The sequence below is a fragment of the Zingiber officinale genome, chromosome 6A (genome assembly GCF_018446385.1).
Source record: "Zingiber officinale cultivar Zhangliang chromosome 6A, Zo_v1.1, whole genome shotgun sequence".
Taxonomy (NCBI): Eukaryota; Viridiplantae; Streptophyta; class Magnoliopsida; order Zingiberales; family Zingiberaceae; genus Zingiber; species Zingiber officinale.
Window position 1 is genome coordinate 46133461 of NC_055997.1, and position 16165 is coordinate 46149625.

General features: G+C 39.4%; 1 protein-coding gene and 2 long non-coding RNA genes across 8 annotated transcripts; 1 reads left to right on the plus strand and 2 right to left on the minus strand.

Annotated features, from left to right (window-relative positions):
• Positions 1–605: 605 nt before the first annotated feature.
• LOC121993911 lies at positions 606–1986 on the minus strand. Of its 2 annotated transcripts, none has more exons than XR_006115477.1 (3): positions 1352–1986; positions 1141–1275; positions 606–1052 (listed from the first exon to the last, which is right to left on the minus strand). It is a non-coding gene; the product is annotated as an uncharacterized LOC121993911 (long non-coding RNA). The 2 variants fall into 2 exon arrangements; XR_006115476.1 differs by having other exon boundaries at positions 606–1057.
• A 5889-nt stretch (positions 1987–7875) lies between these two features.
• On the minus strand, positions 7876–9665 carry LOC121993912. 2 transcript variants are annotated; one of them, XR_006115479.1, is made up of 4 exons: positions 9031–9665; positions 8820–8954; positions 8660–8731; positions 7876–7890 (listed from the first exon to the last, which is right to left on the minus strand). It is a non-coding gene; the product is annotated as an uncharacterized LOC121993912 (long non-coding RNA). The 2 variants fall into 2 exon arrangements; XR_006115478.1 differs by having other exon boundaries at positions 7879–7890; positions 8660–8736.
• Positions 9666–11530: 1865 nt separating this feature from the next.
• On the plus strand, positions 11531–13368 carry LOC121993913. Of its 4 annotated transcripts, none has more exons than XR_006115481.1 (5): positions 11531–11687; positions 11767–11853; positions 11930–12228; positions 12312–12393; positions 13104–13368. XR_006115481.1 is itself a non-coding variant. In XM_042548164.1 (3 exons), exons 1-3 carry the CDS (start codon positions 11606–11608, stop codon positions 12085–12087), a joined length of 327 nt encoding a protein of 108 aa, XP_042404098.1. In that variant the 5' UTR covers positions 11533–11605; the 3' UTR covers positions 12088–12119. The 4 variants fall into 4 exon arrangements, 1 of the variants encoding a protein (XP_042404098.1); XR_006115483.1 differs by having other exon boundaries at positions 12331–12393; XR_006115482.1 differs by lacking the exon at positions 12312–12393 and having other exon boundaries at positions 11532–11687.
• The last annotated feature ends 2797 nt before the right edge of the window (positions 13369–16165 follow it).

A 16165-nucleotide genomic window follows, 5' to 3' on the forward strand; every position in this document is an offset into this window, starting at 1 on the left:
TTAAATGGAACACCTCAAAGATCAAGCATAAGTCTCTAGCAGGAAGTCAACAAACAGATATGATATAAGGTAAAGCAGTCTAATCCATCGGATAACAACCATGCACTAAGTACAAGAAAATCTACATAGAGGTAAAGGAAGAAATACCCGCCTTAAGATATCTCGTATCAACAGACCCACCACATCGTGATGAACGTCTCATATCAAAGTCCTGCATAAATCAATACATATATCTCATTTTGCCAAATTCATATGATCAAATAGCTAAATAAAAGTCCTAACCCAATTAGGATCACTCCAACTAAATCTGATCTATGAGTGATCCTCCAAACAATTGCTAATCCAACTCCTTCTAGATCCAAACATAATCCACAATTTATCAACCAATCCAAAACGCATCAATCATCACATCTTGAATCCAACTCACATATCCACCTCTAAATTACCAATCCACCACATAATAATCTCAATTCATAACCACTTATCATATAAATCAAATCTCCATCATAAGTCCACATCAACCTATCAACCAAATCATCAAACTACAATCAATCACAAGCTCCAACACTAATCCACACTCATTACAAATCCTTTTTAAAATCCACAAATCAATCCAAGATTCAATCCAAATCAATATATCAAAGTTGAATTCTAATTCCTTAACCATGAATCAACTTCACACAATTCATCCATTTCAACTAATCTACACAGATTACAACAATCTATCATCAACAATCTATGTTAACCCAATACCATCATCAACAATCTATCATCAACAATCCATGTAGAATGCTTAATCTAATCCAATACATAACCTACCAGTCATCAATTAATCCAACACAAGAGCATCCAACTACAACGAATCCCTCTACATGCTCCCATGTGCTCTAAACTAAACATGATCTAATATCCATTAACAACACTGATAGAACAGAATAATAATAGAAGGATCTAGAGATACATCACCAGAAAACACTCACCTTGAGGTATGACAGCAAAATTCTGAATCTTACAACCCAAGAAGTTCTATGCCGTCAACTATCAAAGAAGCACTACACTAATTCATCCAAGAATCAATCCATAAATCCAATCATATAGCAAAGGATTTGTTGAACCCCTAATTCACAACATTAAACTCACCTCAACAAAACCTTAGCTCAATCCAGATGCCCCAACTGGTGTTTTACTGCTGGAGAAGATTACTGCCGGAGTTGATGGCCTCACCGGACCCTAGCAGCAACCCTCCACCCCACAAGAACCGCCACAGCAAACCATCTGCAACCTCAACACACCCTAAATCAAAATCAACGTTTCCATAACTGATCACGAGATCAAACTCCTCAACCCTCACCTTTCGGTCACATTGCCGGATCAATGCAGCTTGGCCGGACACTTCACAACAGACCAAGGATCAAACCCAACATCAATCTTGAAGCTAGGTTGGTGATTAGAAGCAGAGAGGTCGGCGATCAGGTACAGGAAAGGGACGGCGGCGGTTGGTTGGAAGGGAAGGAGTTGAGTCGCTGGTGAGTCTCGGGACGAAGAGAGCTCGCGCGCGTGATCCGGCTACATCGTGTGGAGTGGTGTGGTCGGGAGGCTCGGCGAGAAAGACTCGGTGTCAGCAATCTAGGGCACGGTGACAAGATCGGCAAGAAGAAGGAGAGGCTCCACACCTTGAGAGAAGGAAGAGGGAGGCTCGGCCGAGACACACTGGAGAAGACCGTCGCCAGCAGTGAACTCGTGGTGATCGGCGGCGCAAGAAGGGCGACGACGACAAGGAAATCAGGTGGCAGAAACAGGATCTAGGGCACCACGCGTGAGGGCAAGCGTTGGCCCTTTCCTTCCGGCGATCGAGCTCCATCTACCTGCTAATGGAGGGTCAACCGGCGCCGGCACGATCATCTCCCTTGCGACGTTGGCGTCGGGGAAGAAGAGGTTGCGCGAGAGGCTTGGGAGAGGAGATCGGGGAAAGAAAAATTAGGAGAAAGTGAGAAGAGGAAATCGGAAATTAAGGATTTAAATACTTAGGTTAACCTCTAAGTTAATTCCTCAATTAACTCCCACTTAAATGGATATTCCAAAACAAGCCTCCATTGTATCCCGAATCTATCCCCTCAAAATAGGTCATACGGACCCCGTTTAATCCCAGAAAAATTTCTAAAAATTTCAGAAAAATCCAATAAGAATTTTCGTCCAATAATATTTATTATTTGATTTTACGGTATCTTACATTCTCCCCCACTAATAAAAATTTGGTCCCCAAATTTACTGGTCTACTCAGGGATCCTCATCCAAGGGTAACCACCAAACAACATACTCATATACCACTCCATCCAGATAACATGAATAAATCTCCAACCATAATAATCCACCTCCAAATGAATAGCAATGACTCTGTGGCTATGAGCACACCCTGTATCTGCTACTTCCACACTGTACCTTAACCAACTGTGGATAAATCAACTAACTCTGAAATCTAAAAATCCACTATCATCAGATCCTCCAACATCTGTATAAAGTGCTCAAACTATCCATCAGTCTGAGGGTGAAAAATCTATACTCAAGCGAAGCTCGTAATCCAAAGTCTGCTATAACCACAGTCAAAATCAAGATGAAAAATTATGGATCTCCATCTAATATAACACTCAGAGATATACCATGAGATCATGTAATCTCTCTAGAGTATAATCCTGCTACTCAATCCAAAAGAACCCGTCCTACAAATCGATGGCTAGGGAGCAAAGTCGCCACCCAACAATGATTACCCAAACCAAAATATCCTCTCCAAGTCCTGGATAATCCCACAACAAAGTCCGTCAAACATGCTCTCAATTCCACTCTAGTACCTGAATCAACAAAGACCATCCTGCTAGTCTCTGATATTCAGCCTCCACAGGCTGACACACTAGACATCAGGCTACAAAATCCGCGATGTCTTTCTTCATGAAATCCACCAATAAGAACACTCCAGATCTCTATACAACATATACCACAAATCTAGAATGAGTTGTTTCCTGCAGAAACTTCTCCCGGATAAGAAGTGATACTGGAAACACATAATCCCCTATAGAGATAAAGAATCTAATTCTCATTATACGAGATTCTAACTACTAGCACGAGACTACTCTGCTCATGCTATGTCAGAACTGCACCAAACCTAGGTATGATACCTCTGTGTAGAGTACAAATCCGTCTACACTAGAAAGTACTACTAAGACAAGTGTAGCTATCAGCTTCTCGATTCAACTCCTGAAACTGATCTCGTAAGCATCTATCTAGGAAAATTCCATACTCATCTTAAACAATCCAGTCAACAACATACCAATGCTAGAGAAATTCTCAATCAATCTCCGGTAATATCCAACTAAACCAAAGAAACTACGAGTCTCCTGTATAGACTACGACTACTCCCAACTGGTAACAACTTCTATCTATGATCCACTGATATCCCTCTACCAGAGACAATGTGTCCCAAAAATCCCACACAAGATAATCAAAATACGCACCACTGAACTTCACATATAGATGTTCCCGTCGAAACATCTCTAGAATTATGCGAAGCTAGTGTACGTGATCCACCTCGGATCGAAAATAGATCACAACATCGTCAATGGAGACAATGAAAAATGATCTAATCACCCTAGGAATACCAAGTACATTGAGTCCATGAAAACATCTAGGGCACGGTATGCCTAAATGATAACACCAAGGACTCATACTATCAATACCACAGACTTTCTCAACCATAAGATCCCCAATAATTCTGTGATCTAATCACTAACTATAAATCATCAAATCCATAAATATCACACAAGTGCTACTCCTCATGTCTCTATCAGCATCAAATACTAGACAATAGATCATCGAATCAAATATCCACTAATAGATCATCGAAAGATAACATATCACCACACCTGATCCCAATAACCATCAATCAAAATCATCCTCAACATCAATCAATCATACCAGATAGTCTCCTAAACAATGATAGAGAAAAATGAAAGCATCCAACCCTCAACACCTACTGCCAACAAACTAAATGTATCCATAAAGTCTGCCAAATCTCATCATCTCATCCTTTCTGATAATCAAATATCTATAGTAAAAGAATATCAATCCAAAGTTAAAGGGTCACACAATCTCCTGACTAAAAGTCTACCCATCCAGAAGATATCTCCACACTCTCATAATCATCCTATCCCTCGACAAATATCGATAAAAGGTCAAACCCTCTAATATGAGATATAGACTACAAGATCTAGTAAAATGGTCACATGGTTAAGGTCTTGAGCCACCTGATATAGCCAATGTTAGCTGAGTCGTCTAACCATTGTCTTGTACCCCATCATACTATGATTGCTCCACCCTGAGGCTCAGCAACCTCCGCTATCGAGCAATGAACACAAAGATAGAGGAACACTACAACTAAATAACTGATCAAAATATCTGTCAATCGACGTTCTACCCCTCAAAGATCATCATATGAAATTATACCTAGTTATGATCAGAACTCCTAGGTATTACTCAACTAATACCCCTACCTCTGTATCATCACAGGTCGTAAATCACTAGGTACATCAAGGATATCTAACTACATCCGACAGCTCTATGAGTCAGGATCTCCCATGGAGCAACGTTAGATGAGTTTACTAGTCATCACCTTAAAATCCATCGTGCTGACGAAAGAAGTAGAGAACTACTCTCTCTCCAAACACCTCAAGGAAATCACTAAGTGGTGACCTGATTTCCAAAAAGCATTCCCTGCTTCTTCCTTCACGTGGTACCGGGTCACGTAAAGGTTAAGTAGCTAACTTCAACTCTCCTACGCCAGTACAAATCATATATCCAAAGGTACTCCTCAACTCATACACCCTAGTAATGGATGTATCTCATAAGTGTTAAGCAGGTAGCTTTACACTTTTCCACACCGTGCGGTATCCTATCTGAATGTACCTTCTAAGTCATCCTACCAGGTACAGACAGTCCATAGTCAAAGTCCCCATGGAATCGGATATGACAATCCTCTACAGACTGACTAAGCCGATATTGGTATACGGCCAATTCAGTCCTTTCTACCCCGGTACAAGTCAAAATATCTAACCGAGTATGAAACATCCCACAGATAGGAATCTCTAAAAATAGAGTAAGTCAGTCCCCTACTGATCGGACCAACAAAATAAATCGATCATCTCCTAACCGATCCAATAAGAGTAAATTAATCATCCACTGATGAAACTAACTAAGGTAAATCGATACACCACTACCCAAGTCAACAAGGGTAAATCAGTCAAACCATAACTACTCAAGTCAACCAAGTAAATCAATCATCAACAGGAGTAAACCGGTACTCTACTAACTGAGTCAACATGGGTATACAGATATCATCCACCATCTAGCTAATAGTAACCAAGACTAGTATGAGACTCTAACTCTCAACCAACTGGTAGTATGATATGAGGAAATCCCCTGAGACTGTAAATCCTTGATCTCCAGTAGGTCAACCGTGATCAGTGATTGACCCTACACATGAAATGTATGGTACAAACAAATAGGCAAGTACTAACAAAAGCACTAACACATGTCATAACTATATGAGCAACAATACATACACCAACAGAAATGCATGATAACAATATACAAACATACCTCCTATGGCCTGGAGATGTCCTGCTGCTGCCTGGTCCAAAAACCCGAAAAGTCACATCAAGAAAATCGAATCACGAAATCCAAAACACGAATAATAGGCATCGTACCTACTCTGATACCAAAAATTGGTATCAGATAAATCTCGAAAATCCAAAACAAAACAAAGCAGGCATCGTACCCGCTCTGATACCACTAAATTGGTATCAGATAAATCTCGAAAAACCAGAATACATAGCAAGACAGGTATCGTACCCGCTCTGATACCACTAAATTGTCACGCCCCCAAAGGAGTTCCTGTCAGACAAAAATCCGGCAGAACCTCCCCTGTACCGGTGACAATCTAAAGCATCACTACAAGCAAAATACATCAGCCACATGCGGCTGGAATATTTATATACACAGCCACGCAGTTATAATAACAACCCACTCGGCTGGAATGAAACAATCACAACCACGCAGTTATATATAAAACAGCCCACACGGCTGTACTAAAACACAGCGGAAAACAAAGGAAAGCCCAATACAACACAATCAACACACTGCTAGCCGGCTAGGCTTATACAACAAATACAACACCAAAACCATAAGATAGCCACACGGCTATACACAAATACAATGCCAAAAATAAGAAAAGAATATACAAAAGAAAACAATCACGATCTTCGGATGTGACGTAGGACCCGGCAGACAGGATACTCCGAGCGACACTCCAACCATCTACCTGAAAACATAAATATATACATGCGGTGGTGAGTATAGGTAACTCAGCGGGTAATAGAAAAGATAGTGCATGGTCTATACATAAAACATGGATATCACAAGTATACAGTCTCCGTAGGGAATAAAGAACATGATCATACTATCATAATCAATGCATCTGAACCTACCTGACGTAATAACCAGACATAATCATAACTAACCTACAAACTGCACAAACCGCTGCTGACATAATGGTAAATACATACCCAATCTGAAATCGACGCAAGGTACAAAGATCGGTAAACTCACTGGATCTGCAACAGATATACCCGTGACACCTGTGCAATATAAGTACGACTGCATATACATGTAAAATAAATGACATGTATGCAGCATGGCAACCAAATGCAACAACCATATCTCAATCAAGTGCAACAACGACAATCACATGCAACTAGTATCTACTAGGCATGTATGCAAATGCAGATGCACCGCGCATCAAATGCAGGAATAATAACTGCGTATGCATGCTCCATGGTCACCCCCGCCACCTCTCCAGACACCACGACCCCTGTATGGCCGAGAGGCTTGGGTCTGTGACGACTGTACTACCCTCCAGCCCACTATATAGTGGTCGAGGCGGACAGTCCGCTAGTAGCTATCTAACTACATAGCATCAGGGTCCCTGACTGCTCACAACACCGGATCTCACTAAACCTCGTGACCGGGTGGCACGACAGGACTAGCAGCAACTGCTCCAACTACCACTACCCATGAGTGGCCGAGTGGGCGGTGCTAAACCAAACCAACTGATGACTCTCTCACCACAAGGGAGACAATGGTCATCAGATGCAATGAATGATGAACATGATATATATATATAATCATCATCCATGCAACAACCCCAAACCTCATAAATACCTCCAACATGAGTATAATCGTCATGATACCTCCACATATCCCACCAAACATATGTATACAACTACACATGTATAACCAACCAATAATCCCCAATGAACATATCAGACATACATGGACAACCCCACATATACAATCAACATGTATCCTCCAATAAAAACACATCGGACACGTGTATAAACCGCAGACGTGCAATCAACACACTCCTCCAAAAGCACATAACAAATACGGATATACACACCACATGTAAATGCACGGTCAACCAGATGACTCCTCTACACATACCCACCTATGTACAGTCCACATCATATACCCAATCAGCATGATAATACTAGCCACCCGACAATCCCTACAAGACATACTCTACACGTGTAATCACCATTGAGTAGATATCAAGAGTTGAGACGGTATATGAATTAAATGGAACACCTCAAAGATCAAGCATAAGTCTCTAGCAGGAAGTCAACAAACAGATATGATATAAGGTAAAGCAGTCTAATCCATCGGATAACAACCATGCACTAAGTACAAGAAAATCTACATAGAGGTAAAGGAAGAAATACCCGCCTTAAGATATCTCGTATCAACAGACCCACCACATCGTGATGAACGTCTCATATCAAAGTCCTGCATAAATCAATACATATATCTCATTTTGCCAAATTCATATGATCAAATAGCTAAATAAAAGTCCTAACCCAATTAGGATCACTCCAACTAAATCTGATCTATGAGTGATCCTCCAAACAATCGCTAATCCAACTCCTTCTAGATCCAAACATAATCCACAATTTATCAACCAATCCAAAACGCATCAATCATCACATCTTGAATCCAACTCACATATCCACATCTAAATTACCAATCCACCACATAATAATCTCAATTCATAACCACTTATCATATAAATCAAATCTCCATCATAAGTCCACATCAACCTATCAACCAAATCATCAAACTACAATCAATCACAAGCTCCAACACTAATCCACACTCATTACAAATCCTTTTTAAAATCCACAAATCAATCCAAGATTCAATCCAAATCAATATATCAAAGTTGAATTCTAATTCCTTAACCATGAATCAACTTCACACAATTCATCCATTTCAACTAATCTACACAGATTACAACAATCTATCATCAACAATCTATGTTAACCCAATACCATCATCAACAATCTATCATCAACAATCCATGTAGAATGCTTAATCTAATCCAATACATAACCTACCAGTCATCAATTAATCCAACACAAGAGCATCCAACTACAACGAATCCCTCTACATGCTCCCATGTGCTCTAAACTAAACATGATCTAATATCCATTAACAACACTGATAGAACAGAATAATAATAGAAGGATCTAGAGATACATCACCAGAAAACACTCACCTTGAGGTATGACAGCAAAATTCTGAATCTTACAACCCAAGAAGTTCTATGCCGTCAACTATCAAAGAAGCACTACACTAATTCATCCAAGAATCAATCCATAAATCCAATCATATAGCAAAGGATTTGTTGAACCCCTAATTCACAACATTAAACTCACCTCAACAAAACCTTAGCTCAATCCAGATGCCCCAACTGGTGTTTTACTGCTGGAGAAGATTACTGCCGGAGTTGATGGCCTCACCGGACCCTAGCAGCAACCCTCCACCCCACAAGAACCGCCACAGCAAACCATCTGCAACCTCAACACACCCTAAATCAAAATCAACGTTTCCATAACTGATCACGAGATCAAACTCCTCAACCCTCACCTTTCGGTCACATTGCCGGATCAATGCAGCTTGGCCGGACACTTCACAACAGACCAAGGATCAAACCCAACATCAATCTTGAAGCTAGGTTGGTGATTAGAAGCAGAGAGGTCGGCGATCAGGTACAGGAAAGGGACGGCGGCGATTGGTTGGAAGGGAAGGAGTTGAGTCGCTGGTGAGTCTCGGGACGAAGAGAGCTCGCGCGCGTGATCCGGCTACATCGTGTGGAGTGGTGTGGTCGGGAGGCTCGGCGAGAAAGACTCGGTGTCAGCAATCTAGGGCACGGTGACAAGATCGGCAAGAAGAAGGAGAGGCTCCACACCTTGAGAGAAGGAAGAGGGAGGCTCGGCCGAGACACACTGGAGAAGACCGTCGCCAGCAGTGAACTCGTGGTGATCGGCGGCACAAGAAGGGCGACGACGACAAGGAAATCAGGTGGCAGAAACAGGATCTAGGGCACCACGCGTGAGGGCAAGCGTTGGCCCTTTCCTTCCGGCGATCGAGCTCCATCTACCTGCTAATGGAGGGTCAACCGGCGCCGGCACGATCATCTCCCTTGCGACGTTGGCGTCGGGGAAGAAGAGGTTGCGCGAGAGGCTTGGGAGAGGAGATCGGGGAAAGAAAAATTAGGAGAAAGTGAGAAGAGGAAATCGGAAATTAAGGATTTAAATACTTAGGTTAACCTCTAAGTTAATTCCTCAATTAACTCCCACTTAAATGGATATTCCAAAACAAGCCTCCATTGTATCCCGAATCTATCCCCTCAAAATAGGTCATACGAACCCCGTTTAATCCCAGAAAAATTTCTAAAAATTTCAGAAAAATCCAATAAGAATTTTCGTCCAATAATATTTATTATTTGATTTTACGGTATCTTACAAGAATACCTCTCGAACCCTTCTCCCAACTCATCATCTCACGTCTTCTACATCCAACTCCTCCTCTCACGCCTCTCCTTCCAACTCCTCTCCAGCAAACCCCTCTCTGAAGAGAATTGGGAGGAAGAGGACGACAACGAGGTGTGTCCACCGCCGTATCTTTTACTTCCACTGTGCGCTTCCCGTTCCTGCTCCATCGGCGACGAAGCCCCTCCTTCTCCCGGCCTCTTTCTTCCACCCCGACCAATGAGGCAGCCGCCTTGGAGAGAGACGTCGCTGATGCCGGTATTAACTGGATCTCATGGCTGTCGTCGCAGAAGTCGGAAGTGTAAGTGAAGATCCCTCGTGGATTTCATATTTCGTATGCTCTCACTTCGGATCATGTCGCTGAGGTCTTAATTGATACCGTATTCGACTCCTGTACCTTTCCCCAAACTTCCTTCGATGTTCTCGCTCACTACCAGTGCCCCAAAATTTTGTTTCCCTTTAAAAAAGATTTTATTTTCTCTCTTCTTTTTTTTTGCCTTATCTTTAGACTATTTGAATTTCTCTCGGAATTGTTTTTCAGATAGATCAGCGCGGCAAAGTTTTGTTTTTGTTGTTATTCCCGAGCTACTCGCCTGTCATTGCTGATATTTTTGTTTGCTTTTGGTACTATATATTGCCAGTAGCATACTATGTGGAGGCTCTGGACTCTGAACTTCATGTCATTCTCTTCTCTATGTTATTCATATGTATCTTATCGGTTGTGATATGTGTACCCTTTTTCTCTCTCTCTCTCACTTATCCTTTCAAATTGATAGAATTAACTTTGAGTTTGTGAATGTCTCACAAGTATTTCTTTGAACTCCAACTCCTGCCGTTAAGAATGCTTTGTTGTAGCTTTCACATGTCCTTGGGTAAATATTTGATCTTTATTTGGTAATCTGAATTTCTGAATTTCAACCTTATTTCTTTTGTTAACAAAAGATATTAGATATTTGGTAATCTTCAAAATCAGTAGTGATCATAAATTTCCTTTGCAGTGCATTTCCAAATATTGCCAACTTCATTTAGAGAGAGTTTCTTCATGTGAAGAGTCGTTCATCATCGTCGTGTCGAAGTGTGCAGCCACCGACAGAGTTTTGTTTGAATGCTTGTATTGAACTTAATTCCCTATGTTTGAATTGCACTCATCTTGCTTTATTTGTTTCATGCATAGTAGGTGTTTGGTGAAATATCTCTTTAGTTTAATTCCATGTAATGCTTGTTAGTTTAGTGATTTATGTTTCTATGATGTTTGTTCTTTATTTGAATGCAATTAGTTTAGGTTTTGTTACATGCTCTAGTTTTTGTTTCACTAGATGTTTACTTGATGTGTTTTTACTTTCCATGCTCTAGGTTAGATTGGATCAAAAATCCACACTACGAACAAGTGAGTTTCCTACTTTCCCTTGCAAATTGTTGACATGCATATATAATTTGTCATTGGATGATTATCATTGCATCATTGCAAGAGTTAGTTTTGGGTGACAAAACTGTGACTGAGTCTGTATCTCAACATTATGAATCTATAAATAACTACATAGAACAGATACTAATTATCCTAGTCAGATCTTGCATTACCATTTTTGACTGAAGCAGCTTGTTGTTTGACGATCTGCCGGAACTTGAGATTTTGAGTGCTCAGTTAAAATAATTTTTGAAACTCCGTAATAATGTCCTGTGGAATTTGTAGGAGCGATATGTGGCAATGGCAACAAGAAGAAGAATGTTGCCTGCCAACATATTCCCAATTTGGTTTTTTTTCTACAACTAATTCTTCTTCTTTTTTTTCCAAGGGAATTTATGTTTTAGTACCTATTTCTCAAATTCACAGCTTTACCTCTATGGGATGATACGATGGGAAATCAAACTCCACTTCGAGGATTTGGTGATTTCGACTTAGACGAATTGGATTTTGGAGGTGTGTTTGTCAACTTTGCCTTCTCTTATGACTGTTTCAAGTCCTTCTAAATCTCAAGTGAGATAAATGGTAGCAGATGAGGTCGAGAAGGGCGTGGAGGAAGCAAACGAGGCATCAAGAGTGAAAAGGCGTCGTGTTCTAAATTTTTTTTCTGATGATGATGGTGCCACAGCCGTCAATGAGCATTTGTCCTCTGAAGTAGTTTGTTCCAAGACTGTTTCTTCAGATAGATAAATTAGATTCATCTTAATACTTTATTCAAATTAGGCTAAAGCATCCACTTGGTGCGTTTGATTTTTTTACTTTAGGTTCAGGAGGACTCGACATCAGCAAAAATATGCACACAAAATTTACAGTCGAATCTCACGTGTTCAGGTTTTAATTTTCTTACCTTGGAAAGAATTTTTCTAGCAGTAGATGTGGATTTCCAGCTATTCTAATCAAAGAATTTGTAATAGATGATAGATTTCTTTTCAGTAATGAAGTCTTGGATCCATCCTCAGATGAATGGATGGAGAACTATTTCAATGATAGTGAGATGTATTGCAACTCTAAATACACATCTTTTCCTTTCCATGCTTCATGGTTGAATTTACATAGTTGTTATATTCTGTTGATAATCTGGTGTTGACGTGATGTGATTAGATGCTCAGTCAGTAACCTGTTTCTTGTGTTTTAAGTGTACCAATGGGATGGACTTGTTTAGTATATATTGCAAGTTTAAGGACTCAATTGAAACAAAAAATATAGCAACCTGTTTGAGTTTTAGACGATAAGTGAAGGGTCATCCTTTCTTTTCACTCTAGAATCAAAGTCATATTTTATATGTATAGTTTAGTACATCGAAAAACTACATTTGCTATTGGAAAATTTCAAGTCAAATTGTGCTTGATAAAGCTACAAGTTCTGCAAACCAAAGAAATCAGAACATATGCTGATTTTGACTTTAGTTCATGTGTAAGAACTCAAATGAAATATATGCTGTTCTTTTTGCACTGCATCTCTAATTATGTATTTAGGTCTCACAGTGGTTTCCCTAGCATCTCCAATTATGCTATTCTTTTTGTTATATTTCCATGGCGGAAACAAAGTAGCATATGTATTTTTCGTTTGCTCTATTCTCCATTATTTTATGCTTAATTCTTTTTCTCTTAAAAGTTATTGTATGGTGTGAATTGTGACATTTATTTTCAACTATTACCACCGAAAATTTCTATTGCATAATACTGATCGTATTTTTTCTGTGACAGATACACAGTGGTAGGTGTTTTGTCCTAGTCTCAAGCCGTCAATCCATTTTGATCAATATATCTAGTAGAAGTAAGCATGCAGATCGTTGTCTTCGAGGCCGGCTAGCTATTTTGTGATTTTTTTTATTTTAAATTTGAATGTCACTAACTACTTTGAAATAGAAATATTTATTCTTTGTGTATAGTTGAATTCTCCTGTAAATTCTAATACTTTGTAATTGAATTCTATTGTTTGGTACGAGTTTGAAATCATTAGTTGAGCTAATTAATGCTATTTTATATGTCAAATTCGAATCTGGATATGGTAAAAGAAAATTAATAGTTTTATAAATATAAAAAAAATGATTTTGTAAATAGGTTTTTTAATTTTTTTTTTTAAAAAAGACAGCGCTTTTAAAGCGTTACAAATGTGTTGTCTTTGCCAAAAACAACAACGCTTTTAAAGCGTTGCAATAATGATGTTTTTATAAAAAATACACAATGCTTTTAAAGCGTTGCAAAAGCATTGTCTTTGCTACAAACGACAATGCTTTAAAAGCGTTGTCGTTGAGCAGACTTTTAACAACAATGCCTTTAACAATACTTTTTCAGGTACAAAGACAATGCTTTAAAAGCGTTGTCTATTAGCTTTTTTCTTGTAGTGACTATTTATAATTTATAAGGATCTAATAACATGATCTTCTGTGTATCTCCTCACAATATGCTATCTACAATATAAATTAAATGGACAACTACACTTAGCATAAATGTAGACATTTGACCAATGTGATTCTTATTTCTAAATAAATGTCTATACAAAAAGCTAGACTTTTAGTATACATTCCAACAATCTCCCACTTATACTAAAAGACTATGCTGCCATATACCCTACCATACATCTATTTCCCAACCCCTCAACATGCCCATCAAAAGCTCTTGCATTAAGGGCCTTAGTGAAAGGATCTTCCAGGTTATCATCTGATGCAATCTAGGCAACAATAACTTCTCCTCGTTTATACGATGTCTCGTATTAGGTGATACTTACGCTCAATGTGTTTACTTGCCTTATGGGCTCGTGGTTCTTTCAAGTTTGCTACTGCACCACTTATTATCACAATACACTGTAATAATTTCGGAAAAATCAGGAATCACATCTAAGTCCATCATGAAGTTTCTGAGCCATACAACTTCTATGGCTGCCTCAGAGGTTGCCACATACTCATCTTCCATGGTGGAGTCTAAAATGCATTTCTACTTAACACTCCTCCATTGTTTTGGCTCCACTTCCTAAAGTAAACACAAAACCCTGAGGTTGACTTACTATTTTTCCTATCTGATTGGAAATCTGAATCCGTTTAACCCATAGGGGGCAAGTTATCTGCTTGGTAAACCAATATATAATCTCTAGTCCTTCTCAGGTACTTTAATATATGCTTTATGGTAGTCCAATGTCCTTGTCTTGGGTTACTTTGATATCTGCTAATCATGCCCACGGTAAAATAGATATCCAGTCTTGTACATAGCATCACATATATTAGGCTTCCTACAGCATAAGGAACTGCCTTCATTTCCTCTATATCTTTTGATGTCTTAGGAGGCATCTCTTTAGATAAGGGTACTCCATGCCGAAAAGGTAGAAAACCTTTCTTGGAGGTTTGCATACTAAAACGAGCTAGGATAGTATCGATATATGAAGCTTGGGATAAGCATAATATTCTTTTCTTGCGATCCCTTATTACTTTGATCCCAATAATATGTCTGCATTCTCCCAAGTCCTTCATATCAAATTTCTTGGACAACCATACCCTTACTTCTGACAATACTTTTATATTGTTGTCAGCTAACAAAATGTCATCTACGTATAGTACAAGAAATACCACCTCATTTCTGTCACATTTCTTGTATACACAAGACTCATCCAGACACTGAATAAATCTATAAGACTAGATTACTTCATTAAACCGAATATTTCAAGATCTTGAAGCTTGCTTCAGTCCATAAATAGACCGATTGAGCTTACATACAAGATGCTCTTTGCCTTTTGCAATAAACCCCTCTGGTTGCTTCATATGGATGTTTTCTTCAAGACTTCCATTAAGGAAACCTATCTTGACATCCATTTGCCAAACTTCATAATCCATATGAGCAGTAATAGATAAAAATATCCGGATAGACTTAAGCATAGCTACCGGCGAAAAAGTTTCCTCATAATCGATTCCCTCTTTCTGAGTATATCCTTTTGCAACAAGTCTTGCTTTGAAAGTTTCCACCTTCCCGTCTACCTCTCTTTTTCTTTTGTAGACTTATTTACACCCAATGGCTTTTACACCATTTGGTGGTTCTAAAAGCTCCCAGACCTTATTAGAATACATAGATTCTATTTCAGAGTTCATTGCACTTTGCCAAGATGCTGCATCTTTATCTTGGAGTGCTTTATCATATGTGCAGGAATCAGGTTCATGTTCACCAGGGATCAAGTCCAAGACTCTCCCAAAAACATGAATCTACCAAGTTGTCGAACAACCCTCCCACTATGACGTGGCACTGCTTGTAATTGTGCATCATTTGTGACATGTGTTGCAGTTTCTTGTGGTATCTCATCTTGTACAGTTGGTACTAGTTTAGACATGTCTTCTCTAATTTTCTTAAGAACAATTTTTCTCATGGGCTTATGGTTCATTACATAGTCCTCTTCTAAAAATCAGACATTGGCGCTAACAATGACCTTCTGTTTTTTAGGACTATAAACCTCCTTTCGTTTCTCTAAGATAACCCACAAACAAGTGAACTACTGTCCAACTTATCAATGTCTCTTTTCAGCATATGTGCTGGACTACCCCAAATCCGAATATGCTTCAGACTAGACTTACGCCCATTCTACAATTCTATAGGAGTAGAGGGTTCTGACTTTAGAAGGTACTATGTTCATTGTTGTTTCTAGAGTATATCCCCAAAATGAATTTGGTAATTCTGAATAACTCATCATCGATCTAACCATTTCCATAAGAGTCCTATACCTTCGTTCTGCCATACCATTCTGTTGGGTGTACCAGGTGCAGACAATTGGGATTGAATCCTGACTT